Source organism: Triturus cristatus, chromosome 6 (assembly GCF_964204655.1).
Source record: "Triturus cristatus chromosome 6, aTriCri1.1, whole genome shotgun sequence".
Lineage (NCBI taxonomy): Eukaryota > Metazoa > Chordata > Amphibia > Caudata > Salamandridae > Triturus > Triturus cristatus.
The window spans coordinates 213,484,742-213,506,438 of NC_140589.1; the positions used below are offsets into that span (position 1 = coordinate 213,484,742).

General features: G+C 46.8%; 1 protein-coding gene across 8 annotated transcripts in view; it reads left to right on the forward strand.

The window, feature by feature from the left end:
- Window positions 1–21,697, forward strand: part of TDRD6 (tudor domain containing 6) — a 2,207,410-nt gene that overhangs the window by 1,963,231 nt on the left and 222,482 nt on the right. For all 8 annotated transcript variants that reach the window (XM_085610549.1, XM_085610550.1, XM_085610554.1 and 5 more), the window contains one exon: window positions 17,965–18,081. In XM_085610549.1, coding sequence (XP_085466675.1) covers window positions 17,965–18,081 — 117 coding nt within the window. The remainder of the gene's footprint in view (window positions 1–17,964; window positions 18,082–21,697) is intronic.

Genomic DNA, 21,697 nt, shown 5'->3' on the forward strand with positions numbered 1-21,697 from the left:
CGATCCGACTGCCTCTCCGGGAGGATCTTCTGTCGCAGCAGCAGGGGACAGTCCTTCATCCGAACCCGTCCAGCCTCCACCTCCATGCGTGGAGATTGAGCGGCGACAGTTGACAGCTTTTGACCTTCCTGCCGAAGTCTGTGATGATATTTTGGCAGCCAGGTGTCCCTCCACTAAAACGGTATATGCCTGCAGGTGTAATACATTTGTGGCATGGTGCACAGCGAAGGCTGTGGATCCCCTTTCTGCCCCTCTTTCAGAAGTTCTTCTGTTCCTCCTTTCTCTGGCCCAGCAGGGCTCTGCTCTGGGCACTATCAAGGGCTATCTCTCGGCCATTTCCGCCTTTTTACAGCTTCCAGATCCGCCTTCTCTTTTCAAGTCCCCCGTTAGTCGTTTCTTGAAAGGCATTACACACACGTTCCCTCCGGTCCCTTTTATAATGCCTCAGCGGGACTTGAATCTTGTGTTGACTTATTTGATGTGCGCTCCTTTTGAGCCGCTTCACAACTGTTCTTTACGTCTTCTCACCTTAAAGACTGCTTTCCTGGTTGCTATCACCTCTGCCAGAAGAGTGAGTGAGCTCCAGGCTTTCTTCTAACCCTCCTTTCCTTTCTGTTCATCCGGACAAGGTGGTGTTAAGGACCCATCCTTTTCTGCCCAAAGTTGTCACGCCCTTCCACATCGGACAGACCATCACTTTGCCCACCTTCTTTCCGCCTCCACATCCTTCGAAAGAGGAAGAGAGGCTGCACCGTCTGGACCCAAAACGTGCGCACTCATTTTATCTGAAGCGCACACAACAGTTTCGAGTGGATGATAGACTCTTTGTTGGCTACATGGGCGCCAAGAAAGGTCGGGCTGTGCACAAACGAACCATCTCTCGGTGGGTCGTTCTGTGTATTAAAGCCGGTTACTCCTTGGCTAAAAAGGAGCCTCCTGTGGGGATGCGTGCCTATTCTACTTGGGCGACAGCAGCCACTACTGCTCTGGGACGGGGAGTCCCTTTGCAGGATATCTGTCGGGCAGCTACGTGGTCCTCGCTGCATACCTTTACCAAGCATTATTGCCTTGACAGCCAAGTCTTAAGAGACGGCTTCTTTGGCCGTTCTGTTCTCTGGGATGTTCTGGTGTGCTCTTAGTTCGCAGACCCACCACCGGGGTTGGTATTGCTGGGGTATCTATTCTAAGGTAAGGAATCTAACACTAACGTGTTTATTTCAGATGAACAAGTTAGTGATTTCTAAATCCTCAGCACACGTAAATATTCTAAATTTTGACGTTTATGGTCTGTGAGAAACAAAATACAGTATGAGAACAAAACAATGAGTCCTGTGCGAAATCTTCTTCTTGTCTTCTTTATTTTAAGAAGGTTTCGAGCGGAACATCATAGTCACAGCCAACACGTGTTTCGTCGTATCGGGAATGTAGTCCCACGACTTCCTCAAGGCTGTGCAAATAAAACAATGATAAATACCAACTGGTATCCAGAACTTTAAACAAAGAGGGGTTTCTCATTAATGATATGCAACAATTACAATCCGAAAAGAGACAAAATAGAGAAAGGGTGTGAGAAGTTGGCCTGGTATATGCTGTTCACTAGTTAAAGTGACCACCTTGTACCATGCCAAGCAACCCTTATGGTGTGGTTGTAAGTCAACCTTTCCGGACTAGCTGCCATAGTGGTAGCGTAGGCTAAGCAGTCTTTGAGGCTAAACTCGTTAAAGCGTGTTAAGCAAGCTGTTTTACCATATGTAACCCCCCCTTTATACCAATGAAAGGACACCACACAGATATATATTCAAAATGTATATGTATTTATTACTCAAAGTATCCCCTAGACTCTTTATGAGCACAGGAGGACAAATCGTTAAACAAAGTATTACAATATACAGAAGTTGCACTTTATATGGATAGGCCCTGGTGGCCGATCAAACCATATACTAAAATAGTGGTACAAGTACCACGAATAGGAAAGGGAAAAGGCCTAGGGCCTCTAGAATCACTGGGCCTACAAGGGGCTAACTTCAGTTAGTGACCAGGAGGTCCACGGGTCGCGTGTGCAGTGAGGAAAGTTACACGCGGGCTCCCATAGGTTTTCAATGGGTGCGTAAAAGTTCAAAAGTTACTGCTAAGAGGGTCTTCTGAATGGACTACGAACTTAAGACTTAAAACACAGACACTAGAGATGCTTCTCTACACTTGGGCACCGGAGTGCCAGCTTTACCTCACCCACAGGAAGCGGGTGCATAGGTCTCGAAGTGCGTCGGGTTTCGTCTATCTGTTCAATGGAGCCTGATGACAAAGATGCTGTAGGCGGTCGGTCCAGAAGAGATGCGGTGGATCCAAGGGTGGATCGGAGTTGTAGAAGACCTGAAAGCAGAGGGGACAGTGTTCACAGTCACTAGCCAGTGACTGGCGTGGCACCAGGTAGGTACCAGGCGATGTCGGGTGCAAACAGGTGATAAGGTGTAGCTTGTCTCCGCAGCCACTTGGTCCCTGAAGGTCGACGACGTCCAGGAGTCGGTTCACGAGCTGTCCCACGCAGGCTCTCGCTGTCTGCGGTGTCGGCGACTCGAAGGAAGCAAACAAGCCTTGGCAAAAGCAGAAGTCGTGAAGAATGAAGAAAGCTGATGGTTCTGACCAGCAAGGTCAGAGGGGCTGCTCCTTTGGAGGGCAGCAGGGGCCAGTCTGGAGCAACCAGACCAGCGTCGTAGTTTTCAAACAAGGTCGCCAAAATGGCCACTAGCCAACGGGCCAGGGACCGGGCAGGCGTGTCGAGATGCAAAGTGCAGAGGGGCCCCACGCAGATCGTGAAGATGCTGGAGGGCTCACCTTTGGTGCAGATGCTGCTCGGATGTTGGGCTTCTCAGGACCCAAAGCACAACTCGGAGGGAGCCTCTGTTGTCGCGCTTGCAGCTTGTTGTGGGTCTTTCAAGATGGCTGGCTCCACGTGTCTCGGTGCCTCCACTGGTTCCTTCTTTGCAGGGACTGTGGATCGGGCTGTGAGAGGTCTGGAGGTCCAGGTCTTGTCGGGCTCTGGGCTCGGGCTCCGGCAGGAGGCGGCGGCAAAGCAGACGTTGAGTAGCTGGTTGGTGCTTGCGTTAGCAAGATGGTCACTCCCTGACCATAGGGGAGATTTCCTTCTGTCCTCTGTGCAGCAGAGCGTCGAAGTTCCAGTCTTCTTCTTTGTAGTAAGTTGATTCCAGGATGTCTGAAGTCTTAGGACACAGCTCCTACCTTTAAGCGGATTCTAGGGGCCGGACTACCTGCTAAGTCCCTCCCTAAGGGTGGGACCAGGAAGGGGGTGGTTACACCCCCAATCCTTTGTCCAGCTCGCCCCAGGTCCGGGGCTGGTGTGCCCCAGGACCGGTTTGAACTGGCATATGCACCGAGGCTCCTTGTGAGCCTCAGGCGTGTCTGATTTTACCCGGGTTTCAGGTACTGTACATGTCGTGTCCCTCTAGAAGGGTGGAATGCTAACCCCGTCGCCAGAATTGGCGAGGGGTTAGTATTCCAATTCGTATGACACCTTACTCGACCTGTTTTGATAAAGCCAAACCAAAGATAGCATTTAACCACGAGGTTCATAATGCACTTAAGAGTATATGGTCTGACGATATCTGGAAACGGTAGAAGGAAGTTGTTCCGACCACTGCAGACAGGCTCAGCTCATGCCAGAGCACCATCTCACATGGAACCAAGCACTCTGCCTTCAGGATTGTCAAGGCCTGCCATAGGAGTGACTTATAGGTTAACATGTGTCCCATTTAAGGTTAGGTATAGGTATACTACACCTAAGTAAGATGTGGTTACACCAACTTACCCCAGCTGAGTGATCAGCCAGTTGTGTCAAATTGCTAGGCCAGGCCAGGGGTGGCATAATACATGCTTCAGCCCCTGGTAGGCCTTAGATACACCAATGCCCTGGGTACCTAGTGTACACTGGTACACTGGTACAGGCTCACAGGGTGATCCAATTCCAATTGGTTATGCACCTATAGTGCATAGTGTCAATTTAGTAGAGAGAACAGCAGGCTGGGGGTCTGATTAGCAGGCCCACAGCCTCAATATGTAAAAAACCAGTGAAGCAAAAAGCAAAAATTTGGGGTGACCATTGGATAGCAGACCCTACTCTCCTACAAAAGGGAAATAAAAGAATCGGGCATGTAAATTGTAGATTACAGATCTTTACAGAAATTTGATAAAAAACGAGCCAAAGCGTTAAGTTAGAATTTCGTAAGAACAAGACCCAAAAAAAGATCCAAAAAGATGGAGAGAGAAGGAAATCTAACTGTGAAACTCACACGTGACATCTTCTCACAAATTGTGATAGAGTAAGTTAACACCTATCTTTGAAACCATGGTGACAGAGTGAACCTCAACTAGTATGCCAACCAGTGGTAATCTACACAAACATCAAGGCACCACGGCCAAATATTTACCTATTTTCTTTTTTCGGAAAATAATCTGTTATATAGAGAAGGAGAGAACACCAAAGCAAAACCGTATTAGCGCTCGGACCACTCAGTTTTTAAACCAACTGTCCCATTTGTAAGCAAGATAAAACCTACTTAGAATGTGGTTATTATTCCGGACCACATGGGGGTCTAAATTCCGGACGAGGAAAGCGGGGTATCACACTCTTGTTACAACATGGCGCGTAGGTGGCAATGGTCTGTAAATGATGAGAAACATGCCTGTAAGTACTCATCCAAAGTGTGGGGGCCCTCAGAAAGGGCTAAAACACAAAAACAAAGAATCAATTTCTGGCGGCGTACATAAGGTCAAACACGCCCAAATTAAACTAGAATCCATACACAATGCGTGACTCTAATGTGTATGGATTCTAGTTTAATTTGGGCGTGTTTGACCTTATGATTCTTTGTTTTTGTGTTTTAGCCCTTTCTGAGGGCACCCACACTTTGGATGAGTACTTACAGGCATGTTTCTCATCATTTACAGACCATTGACACATACGCGCCATGTTGTAACAAGAGTGTGATACTCCGCTTTCCTCGTCCGCAATTTAGACCCCCATGTGGTCCGGAATTATAACCACATTCTAAGTAGGTTTTGTCTTGCTTACAAATGGGACAGTTGGTTTAAAAACTGAGTGGTCCGAGCGCTAATACGGTTTTGCTTTGGTGTTCTCTCCTTCTCTATATAACAGATTATTTTCCGAAAAAAGAAAATAGGTAAATATTTGGCCGTGGTGCCTTGATGTTTGTGTAGATTACCACCGGTTGGCATGCTGGTTGAGGTTCACTCTGTCACCATGGTTTCAAAGATAGGTGTTAACTTACTCTATCACAATTTGTGAGAAGATGTCACGTGTGAGTTTCATGGTTAGATTTCCTTCTCTCTCCATCTTTTTGGATCTTTTTTTGGGTCTTGTTCTTACGAAATTCTGACTTAACGCTTTGGCTCGTTTTTTATCACATTTCAGTAAAGATCTGTAATATACAATTTACATGCCTGATTCTTTTATTTACCCTTTCTCTATTTTGTTTCTTTTCGGATTGTAATTGTTGCATATCATTAATGAGAAACCCCTCTTTGTTTAAAGTTCTGGATACCAGTTGGTATTTATCATTGTTTTATTTGCACAGCCTTGAGGAAGTCGTGGGACTACATTCCCGATACGACGAAACCCGTGTTGGCTGTGACTATGATGTTCCGCTCGAAAGCTTCTTAAAATAAAGAAGACAAGAAGAAGATTTCGCACATGACTCATTGTTTTGTTCTCATACTGTATTTTGTTTCTCACAAACCATAAACGTCAGAATTTAGAATATTTACGTGTGCTGAGGATTTAGAAATCAGTTATGTCAAGCTTTTGCTTACCCTTGTAGAGTGTGGTTTCTCTACACCTTGCAGCACCGTCATAGAAGTGAAGGTAAAAGAATGAATGTGTATTTTCTCTGAGGCGCCTAAACACCTATGACCCATACCACAGATGAACAAGTTACTTTCCTTCGGTAACGATACATCTGTATGAAACATTAGTTAGTGTTAGATTTCCTACCGCCTCACCCATCCTCCCCGTTCTGCGAACTGATATCTAGGGTTAAGGTCATCCCTTTTAGGGCCCTAGTTTTATGCACCAGTGGTCAGTGTGTTGCATGGCTCTGCGTTCCTGGCGCGGAAAGTCATGTATAGAACTGATGTCCGCGCGCATGGGTGGCGCCTAAGTAGTTTCTGTGACGCCATCTCGGCATACACGACGCCAGCGACAGACGCGGACCCGCACAACGCCACCTACTGATGTGCAGAGGTACTGCTAGCGAAAACTTTCCGGATCCAGTCTGACGCCTGGGGATATTCTAAGGTAAGGAATCTAACACTAACTAATATTTCTTACAGATATATCGTTACCGAAGGTAAGTAACTTGTTTGTTGTTACGGCACGATCTGGCCTCGAGATCTTCATTCTTAGCCTGGATTACTGCCAAAAGTTTTTCCATACTGGCGCATGAGGCTCTGACCTCCTCCATCTGGTCCTCCGTAGTAGAGATACGCTGCTCTGCCTCAGATACATGACCCATGTTTATCGAGTTTAGCCAACATGCTGTCCATACGCAAATTAAGATTGTCAATCTTCCTGTCTATCGCCTGAAGACTGTGCTGCATGGTGAGCATCATCCGCTCCAGTCGACTGCTAGCACCGGCACCCAACTCCAGTTCAGTGTCCGATGTTGTAGGAGCCTGCGATTTCGTAAGGCGTCGAGTCTCAATTTGTTTCGCCTGTTGCTTGTCCGTTTTGCCCATGCTGCCCGTAGAACCAAGGCAGTATCACAGCCGTAGCAATGCACGTCGACCAGTATCCCAGCATGATACCGCGTCAGGTTACCCCCAAGTGGCACAACACTACCAGGAGATGATCAGTTTGTAAGAAGCTCTGCAGCTGTACAATATCTTAATCCTCCGCAGTAGGGAGATCGGGGTGATTCGCGAGTAATTCAGCGCAGGCCAACACTGTATACTTCCAGTAAGCGCCGCCTCACTGTACCAGAACACGGGCAGCCAGTCAGCCAGACCTGCGCCTCACCTCGAGCACAGGTAGATGTCTTCCACGTACCTCTAGGCAGCAGTAAATCACTCACAAAGTGTACTGGTCGTTCGGCAGAGACGAGCAGGCAAGTCTCATGAGTGCCAAGCAGGAAAACGGACGCGGGCAGCAATCATATGTAACCAGGGCAGTATCGGCGACGCAATCCGGGCAAATGAAGCTGAATGATGTCTAATAGAGTAAATATAGTGGAGCTGCTTTGTCGTGAAAACGTCTCCGCCAAACATCCATAGCGGCGGTGCCCTCACCTCATGCTGCATCAATCTTGTACCCAGAGTCAAACTGGAGGTGCCACGCACGCAGCAATTAACCACGGCGCCCACAGCGCCAGCCCGCAACCTTCGTCATGGCAGTCCAGCCGATATCGGCCTGGGTGGGCCCACAGCGGGAATCGCGGCAGTATGTCTGCCGAATCACAATGCAGCAAGTCTGCCAACCGCAGAACTCAATGTCCGGGGGCATCAACACGCTACAATCAGTAGCGCGGTTTAGCAAAGGCCCCGCTCGCCGCTTCACCACAATGCTCGCGGTTCTGTCTACGGCGCGGCCGCGCCACCCAGTCAGCCGCTATGCACACACGCCCGGAGCAGGGCAGGTATTAACCCTCGCACTGCGCCTACCCGGTGCGACTTACACCCCTGCCCCAACCCAACCTTGCCCAATGGTGAGCCCCCCAAAGAACTTAGCCAACAAGAATGGTACAGTTGTGGTCGTTGTTGGCCGCAGTTTTATTCTGGTTACATACATCTGGCATGACATCGGTCATATCGGGTTATTTGCGAACTGCCATTTCTTTGGACACAAAGCCGTGCCCCCCCATTCGTAGTTCGTTGCTCTTCCAGTTCGTAAAGGACCCGACCCCCAACCAGATCTGTTGTTGTTCGTTAGTATTCTTCTTCTGGTCCAATTACCACTGGGACCACCATTTGGTTGGTCACCCAAGCTTTTCTGCGTGTAGGGAGGGGTAGCTTTCTCTCCCCCCGGAGTTAGGCCCCAACTCGCTACCTTTTTGTACCCTGCCGACAGGCCGGGTCTGGGCCGCGAGCGCCGTCTCCGTTTGCTACCCCTCTTTCGTTGGCCAGGCCACCTCACCCTGCCGTGCGGCATCCCAAGGTGAGCGGCCCTCCTCCTACACACCGCCCTGTCTGTGTGTCTCGTTAGCCAACCCTCGTACCGTTATTCCGCAAACGCTCGTGTTGCTGTCCAGCACTGCGACATTGCTGTATCGTAGGTGTGGGCGGGTGGGATTTGCAGAAACCACGTCGTCGGTGCGCCGCTCTCCCTGCTCCCCGAAGTTAGGAGCTCCCTGGGAGAGCGGCCCCTTATATCCCTCATTCTCTCTTTCCCGCCGATCGTGCCTGCCCCCCCATTGGGGGGTTTGCAGCTTGTCTTGCCCCCCCATTGGCTGTGGGGGGGAGTGGTAGCCGCGAGGCCAGCGCGTGGGCAGGAGGGGCTACTGCTCGCCGCTTTTGGTCGCCAAGGGCGCCCAAAACCGGTTCCTTCTCGTCACCTTCGGCGCGGCGAGGGTTATGGCGCCGGCCCCTGAGCCTCTCCCCCCCTACGGGGAGGAACGGCGGCCTCTGCAAGAACCACGCGGGGCTCCGGTGGCAGCAGGCCAGTGCAGCAGAGCACACGCTCCTGGCAACAGCGCTTACCGCAGCGAGGCCAGGGATTCAGATGCATTGTGGAGGCAGGCGCAGGTGTGCAGTTGCCGAGAAGCCCGCACGGTTTAAACCTTGCGCCGATAACCCGCGGGTGCCGACATTTTGAAAGATGAACGTCTCCACCACTATTTCTGCACAGCAGCCTCGGAGAGCAGTGCCAGTAAGGTGTTCCTCGTACGAAATGCAGCCCAAATAATGACTTGGTTCCACTGGATGGTGGTGATTTCAGCAGGATTTTAGCCGGATGGTGACCTCGACCGGCAGAGCAGCACTAAGGTGCGGCCATCTAGCATAGGGCTCTCTAGCGCCCCCTTGCTTGTGTACTACTTTGGGTATGCATGAGTAACCAAACGAAAAGATTATATGTCTGTTACCATGATTTCCTTTGGGAGCCAGGCTTGTCATATTCTGAGGTTGCATAATCCACCTGTTACCTGAATAGGTTTGTGGTACAGATTGTGCACTGTAAGCTAGCAGAATTTAGGCCAACATATCCTGATGGTGTGCATAGTACGAATCTCACTCAATCCTGACGTTTATATTGTCCAAAAAATGCAGTTTTACTTGGAAAAGAATAAGCTGTACGACACCATGATGAGATAGTCCGGAGTCATGGCACTTGGTGCCTCTCGGGTGCGGATGGCACAAAGGAGCTTGCCTCTGGTGCACCCACTGCACGGAAATACAGCAGCAACGTTTTTGTGGTCCATGATTGCAAGGTGGGTGTCTAATAATTCGCTAGTGTCCTGCACCAGTCAAACGTATACAAAAGCACAGCTGGAGCCTAAAAGCTCCTGTCTCCACTGGCGAACCTCCTTTCTTACAGGAACATAAAGTAACCAGGAGAACCTTAAATCATAAAAGTAATAAAAAGAAACAGATTTGGCAAGTCAGAGTATTAAAAACAGAGGCACATATACAAGGAAAATGAAGCAGCGACTGAAGGTCCAGTGATTTAATCTTGTAGCAGTGACCTGCAAATGGGGGGGTGGGGGGGGTCCAACTCAGCCAATTCAATTCAATTCAAAATGCTTTATTCGGTATGTACAAGTACAACCATATAACAACATACATCAAAACAGTAAAGAATCAAATTTATGCAAATTAAATACAAAAACATTTAAAATTACATCACTATCCATGCCAATATTGTTAAATCAATAAAGTATATCACTTTGTGTGCAGAGTTAAATTTAATCATTAAATACATTTTAATAATAGTTGTTGAGGGGGGAGTTAATTCAGTTTAGACATTTTAGCAGCAATTTGTTTGTAATGAAAGTTTGTGCAAATGCCAGTACAGAAATAAATATACAACAAACAATGTAACTTAACAGTAAATCACCGATAGTCATAGCCAACGGGTGAGCGGGGATAACGGAACGAGGGGATCATATAATAATTGATTTCCTGTGCCAGGTGCACTTTAAAATGTAGGTGGCCACGCGATAGCACACATTCGGGGATGCCAAATCAAACAACAATTGTATTGCGGCTCTTGTATTGTATATCTTATATTCTAAAAATAGTTGCTTCAAATAAAACTTCCTAAAACCAGTATAAAAATTACAAAAAAGTAAAAAGTGGCAGATGCTCTGTTTTGATTTCCCATCGCATGGGCACAGACATGACCCGGGTTTTTTTACGGTTGGGAAAGCCACCAGATGGTGGACTATTCCCAACCTCAGGCGTGCTAGAACGAAGCGATGAGAATTAATACTAACAAATGTAAGATAAGGTGGGAATCTTGTACTAAGATTGTACTCCAAATATAATTTGAACGTACTTTGCATTGCATACTCCTTCGTTCTGGTCCCTTTTGCATGGTCCAAGTAAATGGTTTTAAGGTTACGCTTTGTTAAAACCGATGTTGTTAAAATATCTTTAAAAATATCCTGGCCAAAGAGAATCTTATACCAGGAGTGAATATGTTCTAACCAGGGAATTTTCGAATGACGATCTAGTTGGATACAGTCCAAAATTACTTCCTGGGTAAACCTAGTTTCTTCTTTGGCCCATATGGACCGCCATAGGGACAAGGGACGCAATGCAATCAGATCTGCGGCATGATTTATGCCTAGCTCTCTGTGGGTAATCTCGTTTGAGGCAGAAGCGGGGAGGCATAATAGTCGTTTCAGGTACTTGTTTTCCTCTTGCTGGATGGACAGAGCAATCTGACGATTATATCCCCATATCCCTGCTCCATACAAAGCAGAGGACATGCACCTTGAATTATAGATAGAAATCATCTCACGGATTCTACGACCCCCCAATTTCGAGGCGAATCTGAAGATGCAATTTGTATTTCTGGTCATCTTCATACCAACACAGGATTGCTCGTTTACCCATCTCCCATCACCTGAAAAGGTGATACCTAAATAGCAAAAATGTCGGACTGCCTCAAGTTTATCCCCATCTAAAAAGAATGACTTGTTTTTCTTTATTTTCTTACCACAAGTCATAGTCATAGTCTTACCCTTGTTAATTTTAAGCTTTCTGCCCTGAATAAAAATATGAAATTTCTCAATTAACTTTTGCAACCCATTCGCGGTCCTGGAGATCAGGACCGCGTCGTCCGCATATAGTAGGACGGGTATTTGCTTTCCATTGATGATGGGAGCATCAGCATAAGATTCTTGTAAAAATTGATCAACCTGATTTATAAAAAGGGAGAATAAAAGGGGAGCAAGCACACACCCTTGTCGGATCCCTCTACCAATTTTAAAAAGGGGGGTGCATTCACCATTTGTTCCGAATCTAACCTTACTTGAAAGATTACCATACATTCTAGCCAAGAGGTGGATGATTTCAGGTGGTGCGCCCATGTCAAGTAGTACTGGCCAGAGCAGTGCGTGTTCCACTAAATCAAAAGCAGAACTTAAATCGGCAAAGCACATAAACAAATTCCCCTCCTTGGCTTTAGTGTACTTGCCGATGATAAGTTCAAGATTCACGCACTGCTCCATAGTTCCTAAACCCCTTCGGAACCCAAACTGAATAGGCGAAAGAACATTATTGTCCTCAGCCCAGGTCTCTAGTCTCACCAGAAGTATACGACTGAAAATCTTTAACGACGAGTCTAAAAGTGAAATTGGGCGATAATTTCGTGCTTCAGCCCTAGAACCCTTTTTAAAAAGTGATACTAAGATGGATTGACCCCATGAGGTTGGTAACTCGTCCTCGATTGCAGCATTAAAATAACGGGTTAAAATGGGGTCCATAGAACAATCTCAGATTTAAAAAAGTCCACGGGGACCCCATCTGGGCCCGGGGCTTTCCCCCCCTTACTCTTTTCAATTGCCACAATCACCTCGCTTAGTGTCACCGAGAACAATAATTTCTCCCATTTAAAACAGGTTGGAGTATCAGTTAAAACATTAGAATTAAAAACGGTAGTAAAATCAGAATTAAAAATCCCAGTAAAGTGAGCTATCCAGGCCTGACAACTGACATGCGAAGTTAGTTCAGGGACATTGTCATTCTTCAAGAATGGGCTATTTATGGTGTCCCAAAAAAGTTTATGATCTTTAGTATCTGCAGCCTGGTCTAATTTTTCCCATGCCGCATCCTGCAATTCCTTCTTCCTAATGGAAAGTGCAGTTTTATAATTATGACGCTCTTCCCTGATCTTACAAACGTCTCTTGGTATTGCATCAAGTGAAGTTTTTAGCCTTTTTAAAGACTGCGCACAATGGTCATCAAACCACACCGCCTTAACTTTCCTTGATTTCCGAGGTTTGTGTGTCAGGGATTTCTCTATGGTTTTGGTAATAGTTAGGAATTTGGATAACAGAATTCGTGGGCATGGGTCCAGCAATAAGCAATATTCGACCTCCCCACAACAGTTTGTGATCACATTGGCAACAAGTTTAATGGGGTCAACTTTTGTCCATTTCACTCTCATCCCATTCGGTCTTACTGCAACAATGTCCTGAATTGGTTGACCAAAGGTATTCCTTTTGATTCCCCAACCCAATAGTTCAACGGTTACACTGTTGTGATCACTGACCGTTTGTTCAATCACCCAAACATTAATATAAGCTACAGAGCAAGATATCATAATATGATCAATAAATGTTTGACTGTTCCTCCCATGAAATGTTGGACATCTAACGTTGTTTTTGTTCTTATTACATTCAAGGAGGTCCAGGTCATATTTGGCCAATAGGTTATTCAGAGCACTACCATAGTTGTTATGCGGGAAATGATTATATACACATGTTGTTTCCCTTCCCGAGTACTCCTCCCTATGGCCACAAGCCCCCTTGAGTGCATAGGTACATGATTTAATGTTAAAATCTCCCACCCATATGATGGCAGCAGGTTTGGGTGTACTCAGTAAAAAGGCATCAATGGCCTGCTCTATATCAGAAATAAACTTTCCCTGTTTGTGCCCAGCAATGTTGTTATAAAAGTTCACTATTATTAAGTCTCTGCATCCGCTATGGACCATACGCAGAACCGAGGCATGTTCGCCTAGAACTACATGATCACTAACACAGAACTCAGTCAGTGCAGTGGATATCAGGGTCACGAGTCCACCCTTGGCTCGACCAGCTTGGGATGCCACAGCCTGCACGTTAAAAGAAGTATAGCCCTCAACATGTACTTCGGCCCTATCCCAAGTTTCTTGCAGGCAAATAATATCATAACCTTGTTTAATAAAATCAGCCCATATGGGGGTGTTTACCTTAGAGGCTAGCCCAGCTATATTCCACGTAATGGCCCTTAGGTTCTCTTCTAAGGCTACTTGGGATGGGTTGGTATCTATTGTGGCCGATAATATTATTGGATTTAACATACTTTTTTCGGCAGTACATGTGGTGGTATCTATCACATTAGGAATTCTTAAAGTAGTGTTTTCTGCATCCTGGAGAAGCACATCACTACTTTGGGGGTCATCAACCACATTGGGTAACACAGTAACGTTCCCCGCAACTCCACCTCCAATTGGACCCTCCCGCCTACCCTGCCCAAACTGTAATTTTCAATCACAATCATCAATGCTGGAAAAAACATCAAACCTGTTCCCTAATTCTAAAGGTGTAAAAGGCCTCAGGTGCTCCATTCTCCGAATGTTGTTATTGCTGTGGCCACTAAAGGGAACCGTGTTCCAACCTTGGTGATCGATTCGCTGATTTGGTGCATAAAGGGCAGTGGGGTCATTTGCGTAAACTGAACGATTTTTCCTTACATAGGATGTGGGGAAAACCAAAGACCTGGGATAGAAATAGGTCAAAGATCGAGGGCGAATTTGGCTATTACCATTGCCGAGGGGCCAGTTCAATATAAGAGCTACCGCTTCTGGCTCTCTGAAATTAATCAGAACTATATCACCTTCGACGTCTTTATTCCTTCCACCAAGCCATGGGAGACGTCTAACATGTAATATCTCACCATTTACTTTCCTGTTTATGGGTCTATATGTTCTTAGCCAGTGGATAGTTTTGTTTTTAAGCTGGGCATAATCCTCACTCTTATTAACAGTTAAAACAGGAACCCCAGTCAACACCACCACTAAGGGTGCAGCTTCTGGGGGTAAATCAACCCGAAGACCATGAGTCCCAGGAACCCCCTCCCACCTAAGGTTACCCTGCGCCTGGACAGTGCTCCCTTCTGGGGCAATACTGGCTTCCTCCACCAAATCCATAACGGGCTTGCTAACTAAATGTTCCTTCGGCAACAAAGGTTCATTTCTGCCCTGATCCGTAGTTAGGTGGCCCACAGTCTGCACTACATTCCTACTAAGATCAGGAGGTTCCCTGGGTGGATTTATAAGGGGAGCTCCAGCCTGTTTACTAGTACCATCCGTTGTAACCTTACCTACAACGGCCATATTTCTCATTGTAGATTCGATGTTCGCTAGCCTATGCTCCAGCTTCCTTAAGGTGTCAGTAATTGGTAAAAGGAGAATGCTAATCATGTCCCCCAGTTGGGGTAAAAAATCTATGGGAATGGGCACCTGTGGAATAACTTCAGCTGATAGAGCAGGCTCTGGGGGGGTCACAACAGGGTTCACAGCCGTTGGACAGGTACTAGTGGCCGCCGTCTGGCTATGATCTGGCCCAATTAATAACCCAGAAACAGACCCTTTAGAAAGATAGTGGCCAAATTCTGAATGCTGTGTTCTGGGGCCATTGGTCACCCCCACCCTACGCCTTTTTTTCCTGGGAGGAGGGCCATGAATAATCCCCTTGTTCGGATTCTTAGCCTTTTTTCCTACCCCCCGTCCCACAAGCCGCGTATTAAAAAGTTTAGAATGACTTATGGCATGTGGGGGGAGAGAATCGCTGATAACCTGAACACTAGGGACACAGTTTGTGGGCGAACAGTCACGTAACAATAGCGGAACACCCTCTTGCGAGAGGGGGGTGTCGTTTACACCATTACTACCACTCTCGACAACAGGAATGTTTGGGGAAACAACCTCTGGAGCTCTACGTTTCATGTTTTCAATAGAGCGACGACGTTCTAGTCTGCGCTCCTCCAGGGTAGTGTCCAGCTCCTTATCCGTTACGATAGTTTTTTTAAAATAACTGTCAAGGGGGCCATTTACCACTGGCCTTGGTTTCTCCCCAGGCATAACAGTCTCACTAGAAGCCATGGCAATGTTTAAAAGAAAAGAGAAACTCCCAATTACCACGATGCAGCAGAGTCACTCCTGGCCCAGCCCAGCCTCGATCGGCCTCGGAGGGTCTCAGAGGGTCCGCCCTTAGTCCGGGCTTTGTCCCGGGTGATGTCCCGCAAACGCGTCCCGCTGACGCGTAATACCTTCAGATATTATACTGGCTGTTGATAGAGGGGGCGGAGTCACGGGAAGAGGCGGCAGGTGTGCTGGATGGAACACGCACAGCCTGCTGGTCCTTGCAGTCCCGTCCTCCTCCACAGCAGCTCCCCGATCAACTTTCAATGCACAACGGGGCTCCCTGGACACAGGTTAGGTGAGGTCAATGCCCTACGGGGCTCCAGTAGGCAGCAAGCAACGCAGGTCAAGTACTCCTCTACGAGCGGCACCCGCAAATGGGGGGGGGGGTCCAACTCAGCCAAGGATGCAGGGGTCCTGTTTAGATGGGGAGAATATATAGGACAGAGGTCTCCAAACGTTTCTGTAAAAGGAGCTATAATTATATTAAATGAAAATCATCCCAAACTGCTGATATCATTAGCGTTATAACAGTGACCACTTCAGCCACAAAATCACATTATTGGTGGCCCTCTGCAGGATTACAAGCATTAATCTTCTTAGTGCTGCCGGCAAGGATCCCAGCAGTAATATAACAAAAAAAAATGCTTTGTCATTGTTTATACCTCTCCATGGATCATATATATCAGCCGTAGCTGTAATTCTCCTGTTGCCAAGGTAGTAATATTAGTAATATGTCTCCTAAGCCCATCATTTATCTCTCAAATATCAACTTCAAAAATAATGTTGGAAATCCAACCATTTTTCTTCAACATCAGCTTAGTAGTTCTGAGAATACACCTTTTTCTCTCAAAAAGACGTTTTTCATTTTTGATATACGTATAATAATTCAGGCAAGCAATAGCTTAAAATTTAGTAGGTTGGGCTGCATACAGGATAATTACAGGTATCTGGACAGCTACCAGTAGCTCGTGAACAACTAGTTGACGAAGCCTGATATAGGGTATGGTAGTAATGATTTTAACAAAAGTGAGTTGGCTACCAAGCAGTGGTGGATGTTTGTGAGCGGTTTTGATATATGTATCTGAATATGGGGTGTGAATAGGAAACCAAAGGATTTAAGTATTGTCCATGTAAAGATAAAAGAAAGAGGTGAAGGAAGTGATTGATCATGTCAAGGGAAGAGATACAAATTGTGAACAGAGAGAGGGAATGGTGCTGCTGGATTAACACCCACTGCCAGGGGTCTACAGATCCAAGCAATTACCAGTTGCAGGGAAATATTCAAGCATTCCTTCATCTTCTTGGTTTTGCAGTAGACACCAGGGGTGCGACACAAATGCCTAGACTGGGAACCTGTGCTCACTGTACCATAGGAGTCAAACTATACTCCACTGATGAGACTTAAGGTTGTCCAAACAGGTCTAAGGTTTCCGCCTGGACTGGCCGTTTGGACTCGGCTGTTCCTAGTGGAGCAGGACCAAGACTGATTAGAATAGACAGTCTCTCTCTGGAATGGCAGTGGGTAAAAAAAGATGGTCTGGAATGCCACCTGTGTGATCACCATTAGCTCAAGAAATTATTTCAGACATTCCTTCTATCATCATGTTTTTTGCTGGTGATGCCCTATGTGTGATGGTTGTGCCTAGATGTGGGTCCTGTGCTAGCTGTAAAGTAGGACTCAAGCTATACTTGAAAGATGAGACCGAAGTATGTCAAAATCGATGTGGGGTTGCTCTTGATCCCATCTGGAGGGATGCTGGACTGCTCCTATTTGAGCATTATCAAGACTGATGTGCATAAGGCAGGTCTCTATCTAGACTAGCAAAGTGGGTCAAAAACGTTGATTTAGGATACAGCTAGGTGATTGCCAATGGCTGAGATCCATTTAAGCCTTACTTCCATCATCTTGTTTTTGAAGTTGACTTACCCAGGATTAGTCTGGATAAAGATCCTGATAATGGTCATGCTGGAAGTGAGTGCCAAGTTGGTCAGATCGCCTTAAGTGATATTGTAATGGCATCCATCTAGGTTGTGAAGTATCTCATATACTCAAGGAACAGGAAGAGTATATCACATATGTTGCTCGCTCCACTGGGAGATGTGCTTGTGCTTTAGATGACTTAGATAGTCCATGACAATCTATGATATCATTTCTTGTGCAAGACGTCTTAAGGAGTTCAAGGGCCAACATTGCCCACTGGTACTTAGAATACACAATGGTGCTACTATACGTTGAGGGCGGATCACAAACTAAGACGTTGGACAACGACATTGAAGATTCTGTGCTATGAGAATCTGGGACAGGCTTATGTTGTAAATTGTAGAATAGTTGGATCGCAGAGGTTAAAGCTGGACCTTGTGGGGGTGCTCTCTTCTCTCTAGTATTCCAGTAGTTATGAATAGTACAAGGGATGCATATGTTGACAAAGTGGTAAGCTCTACTGACCGTGTTGAGCTAAAATAATTCTTTAAAAAACCTTGACTTGAAATTCTCAGTTTGTTAAAACATTCACTAAACCATTCTCTCTGTTTTATTCAGCAATCTTTGCAAGCCTTTTGATCATGTTCACTTTTTGTGTGCATAGAAACAGTACCTGACGACCAAGTCTTTTTGAATGCTGAAAATAAGATGTCCCTTTCATTTGCCTGTCCAGAAGAAGCATATGACGAAACTGTCAAGTCGTATTCGGCTGATGAACAAGGTACTATCCGAATGATATTGAATGTTCATGTTATTTTACCAGTCATTCCATGTTTCTCCATCTTGGAATTTTCATCTTAACTCGGAACCTTCTTCTTTCGCTGTTAGGGTGGCTCCTGAAGGAGGTTTCGGAAATATATAAAAATATTTAAATATTCTTTTAGCTCCTTTTTTGATTGCCGTGGTGGGGGCAGGACACCTAAGATTCATTGGGTGGCAGGATGAGGTGCTTGAAGTCCTAAATCAAAAACATCTTCAGATGTAGGTGGCTATTGATGGCCTCTTAACATATATATATGATAGTGAGGAAAACACCCAGGCATGCCATGCAAAAGTTGAAGGTAGCAGGTAAGGAATCGAAACTCTTGGACCTCTATGTGCCTGCCAGTTGTTGAGATGTTGAGGAGTCTGTTTGAATGAGTTGGCTTTTGCATGAAACCTTAAAATTATTTTTGAAAGATTTTCAGTTGAAAAACCTATTTCCAACCCTAAATGATGTCTTTACTAACTCAGTAAAATTCTCTTTTTGATATTTTTGTTTTGCTTTAAAAAAAAAAAAAAAAAGCTTATCGGAATGTAAAAAAACACAGTAGAGTAGTGACAAGGAAAAATGTTTCACAATCCGTTTTTCAATGCAAAAGGCATGCCTGTAAATGCAGCCCAGTAGGCTTTCCTTGCCCATCAGACAAGTTCAGGTTGGAAACAGCTTACCATCTTGAGCAGGAAAGACTGACCGGTTACCTGTCGCCTTCCTGGAGATAATGTGAGTCGGTGAATGATCAATTCCATCTGAGAGACTTCTAGCTGCAGATTCCTTACCTTTGAATTTTCCAGGCATCAGGCAGGATCCGGACACTTTTGCTTAGCAATACGCCTTGCGCATGCCCTCGGGTGGCTCCATTTGGCTCCGTGTGATATAGTTTGCGTCAGTTATGACGTCGCAGTACCTATATATGCGCCACCTAGTGTTTTGGCAAACTATTTGCCCGTTTCGCTGCAAGAAGTTCAGGTTCTTGGAGAAAGGAGCCACAGAGCATCCCAACCTTGGATGTCCGAACTGTTACTCCGTGTCTAGGCCAGACTGGATGACTTGGCGAGCCGCAGCCTGAGTGTCTGCCAGCACCTCAGTTAAATTTCCCCTATCTTCCTCAGACAATTTCGGAAGAAGTTGTTTGGCAGAGTCCATAAGGGCATGAATCTATCTACCTAACAGACAATTAGCACTGGTCGACTTCAGAGGCATACTTGCCGATGAGAAAACCTTTTTTGCAGATTATTCCAACTTCTTGGAATCCCTGTCAGCAGGAGCCTGCGGAAAAGCACCTGTGGCTGCTTGGAACAAGACTCCTGCACCACCAAACTCTCAGGAGAGGGATGAGATGAAAGGAACACCGGATCCCCTGGACCAGGCCTATGCCTTCTGGACACCGACCGTGAAACTGCAGGAGCAGAAAGAGTGTTGCGCCACACATCAAGGATTTGCTCAGTCAAGGCATCATTGAATGGCAAGAGAGTCTCAATCACAGAGGACGGAGAATGAAGCACCTCTGTAAGCAAATTAGGTTTATACTCCGCCATAAGGAACTGCAGATCCAAGAGCTCTGCAGCCTTCCTTATCACAATATGGTACGCTGCAACTTCTTTTGAGGGGGAAGTCTTCTGTGAAGCAAAGTCCCACTCCGGGGAAGTATCAAGTCCACTTGCCACACACAAACCCTCAAACATATCCTCGGTATCATAGACTTCACCTTCCTCCATCTCTTCAGCCTGGTACTGCTTCTCCTCTAACAACCTCTGTGCTTCTCTCCTCGAGCACATCTTCGGTGGCGGCGCCACCACACGCGGCGTTGATGGCTCCGGGAGTGGCGTCGAAGGAGGATCAGCGGCAGTAACTGTTGCCGATCGAATCCGAGAAGGTTCACGGGATGGAGCCGGGGACTGCACATACGGCGTCGACATCCTCGGAGCCAGAAACTGCCAGGACGGCTTCGTCAGTATAAATGGCACAAAGGGGGCCTGAGGATACTGGTGAGGCACACCCAAATTAAATGCCATGGGGCCCAAAGGTGCACCAGAGGGGTACGAGGCCCTGGCAAACCCGCCATACATCGCATGAAAAAAATGCGATGGATCCGAACCCGGCGCCGGAAATTGAGGGTACTGAGCCGGTTCGACATACAAACGAGGCACCTCTGGAGTCGGAGCCACAGGAGCCGAAGGAACCTCAGCATCAGCCGGATTCGACACACCTTCTGGAGTCGGTGAAAATCTGGGCGTCGGTGACTGCGCCGGAGTCCCCTTGTAAGATGGAGAATGAACTGAAGTCACCTGAGGAGACACTTAAGGAGAAGGAGAGACAAAGTCCTTTTTTCGACGTCGAGGTGCTGTAGAAGGCGTCCTCGAAACCACAGCCTTCGAACGGCGCCGAGATGCATGCCTCTTGTTTTTCTTATGCTTCCTCTTGGAGTCATGCAACGTAGATGACCTTGACTTCGATCGTTTACGACCCCTTTTTTCTTTTCTTGCCTTAGCCATATACAACTTGGCTTCCCGTTCCTTCAGAGCCTTCGGGTTCATCTTTCTGCAGGATGAACAGTCCTTGACGTCGTGATCAGACGACAAACACCACAGACAGTCCTCATGAGGGTCAGTGATCGAAATATGACCCCTGCACTCCTTACAGGGCTTAAAGCCCGACTTCCTCAGGGCAGACATGTCAAAACACAGAAAGATACAATCAAGATTACAAAGTAACCAGTCGAAAGTATGGAGAGTCCCAAAAAAAACGTTTGCGTCGACAGCACAGAAAAATGGGAACTGTTGTCAAGTGGTATTCTTATGGCTCCAGTGACGTCATGTGGAGCCGCGTGCGGAGCCAAGGCATTGTGACGACCTCGTCTGCGTGGAGAGCTAGGAAAACGTTTCAGCGTAATGCTGGCGCAGGGGATATTCATAAGGTGAGGAATCCACAGGCAGATACTGTATCCACCAGAAAAAGCATTACCGAAGGTAAGTAACTTGTTCTTCTGATTTTTGGAGAAATGAGCCACAGAGCGTCCCAACCTGCAGTTATTCTCTTGTGCCGAAAATGGGCAGAACCTCATCCTTTTCTAAATCTTCATATTCAATATGCTCACCCTGGCCCAAGTTTTATCTGCCTGGATCCATGAGACTGGATGGTAGCTTCGGACTTGCAGGTCGCCTATTTACATATCATGCAGGACGAGAGGCGCTGTCTGTAGTTCAAGGTGAGCCACAAGCATTTTCAGTTTGCTGTGCTCATCTTCCAGCTCACAAGTGCACCTCAGTTGTTCATGAATGTGATGGTGGTGGTTGCAGCAGACTTTCGGAGGTCGTGGGTCTTTCCCTACCTTGATAACTCACTGATAAAGGTATGCTCACTGGGGGGCGTGGCCAAGATGATGAGCGGGTAAGACGCGTTTTCCATCGTCTCCCCACTTTCGACTGCCTAAATCAGCCCTAGACTGCGACAAATACCCAGCAGAGGCCGGACATCGAAGAGAGGACTTACCTCCAGCCTGTCCACAGCCTCGATACGGAGTGAAGCGAGGCTGGGGGATACCCAGTCAGAGTAGCATCGCCCCGGGGAGCCAAAA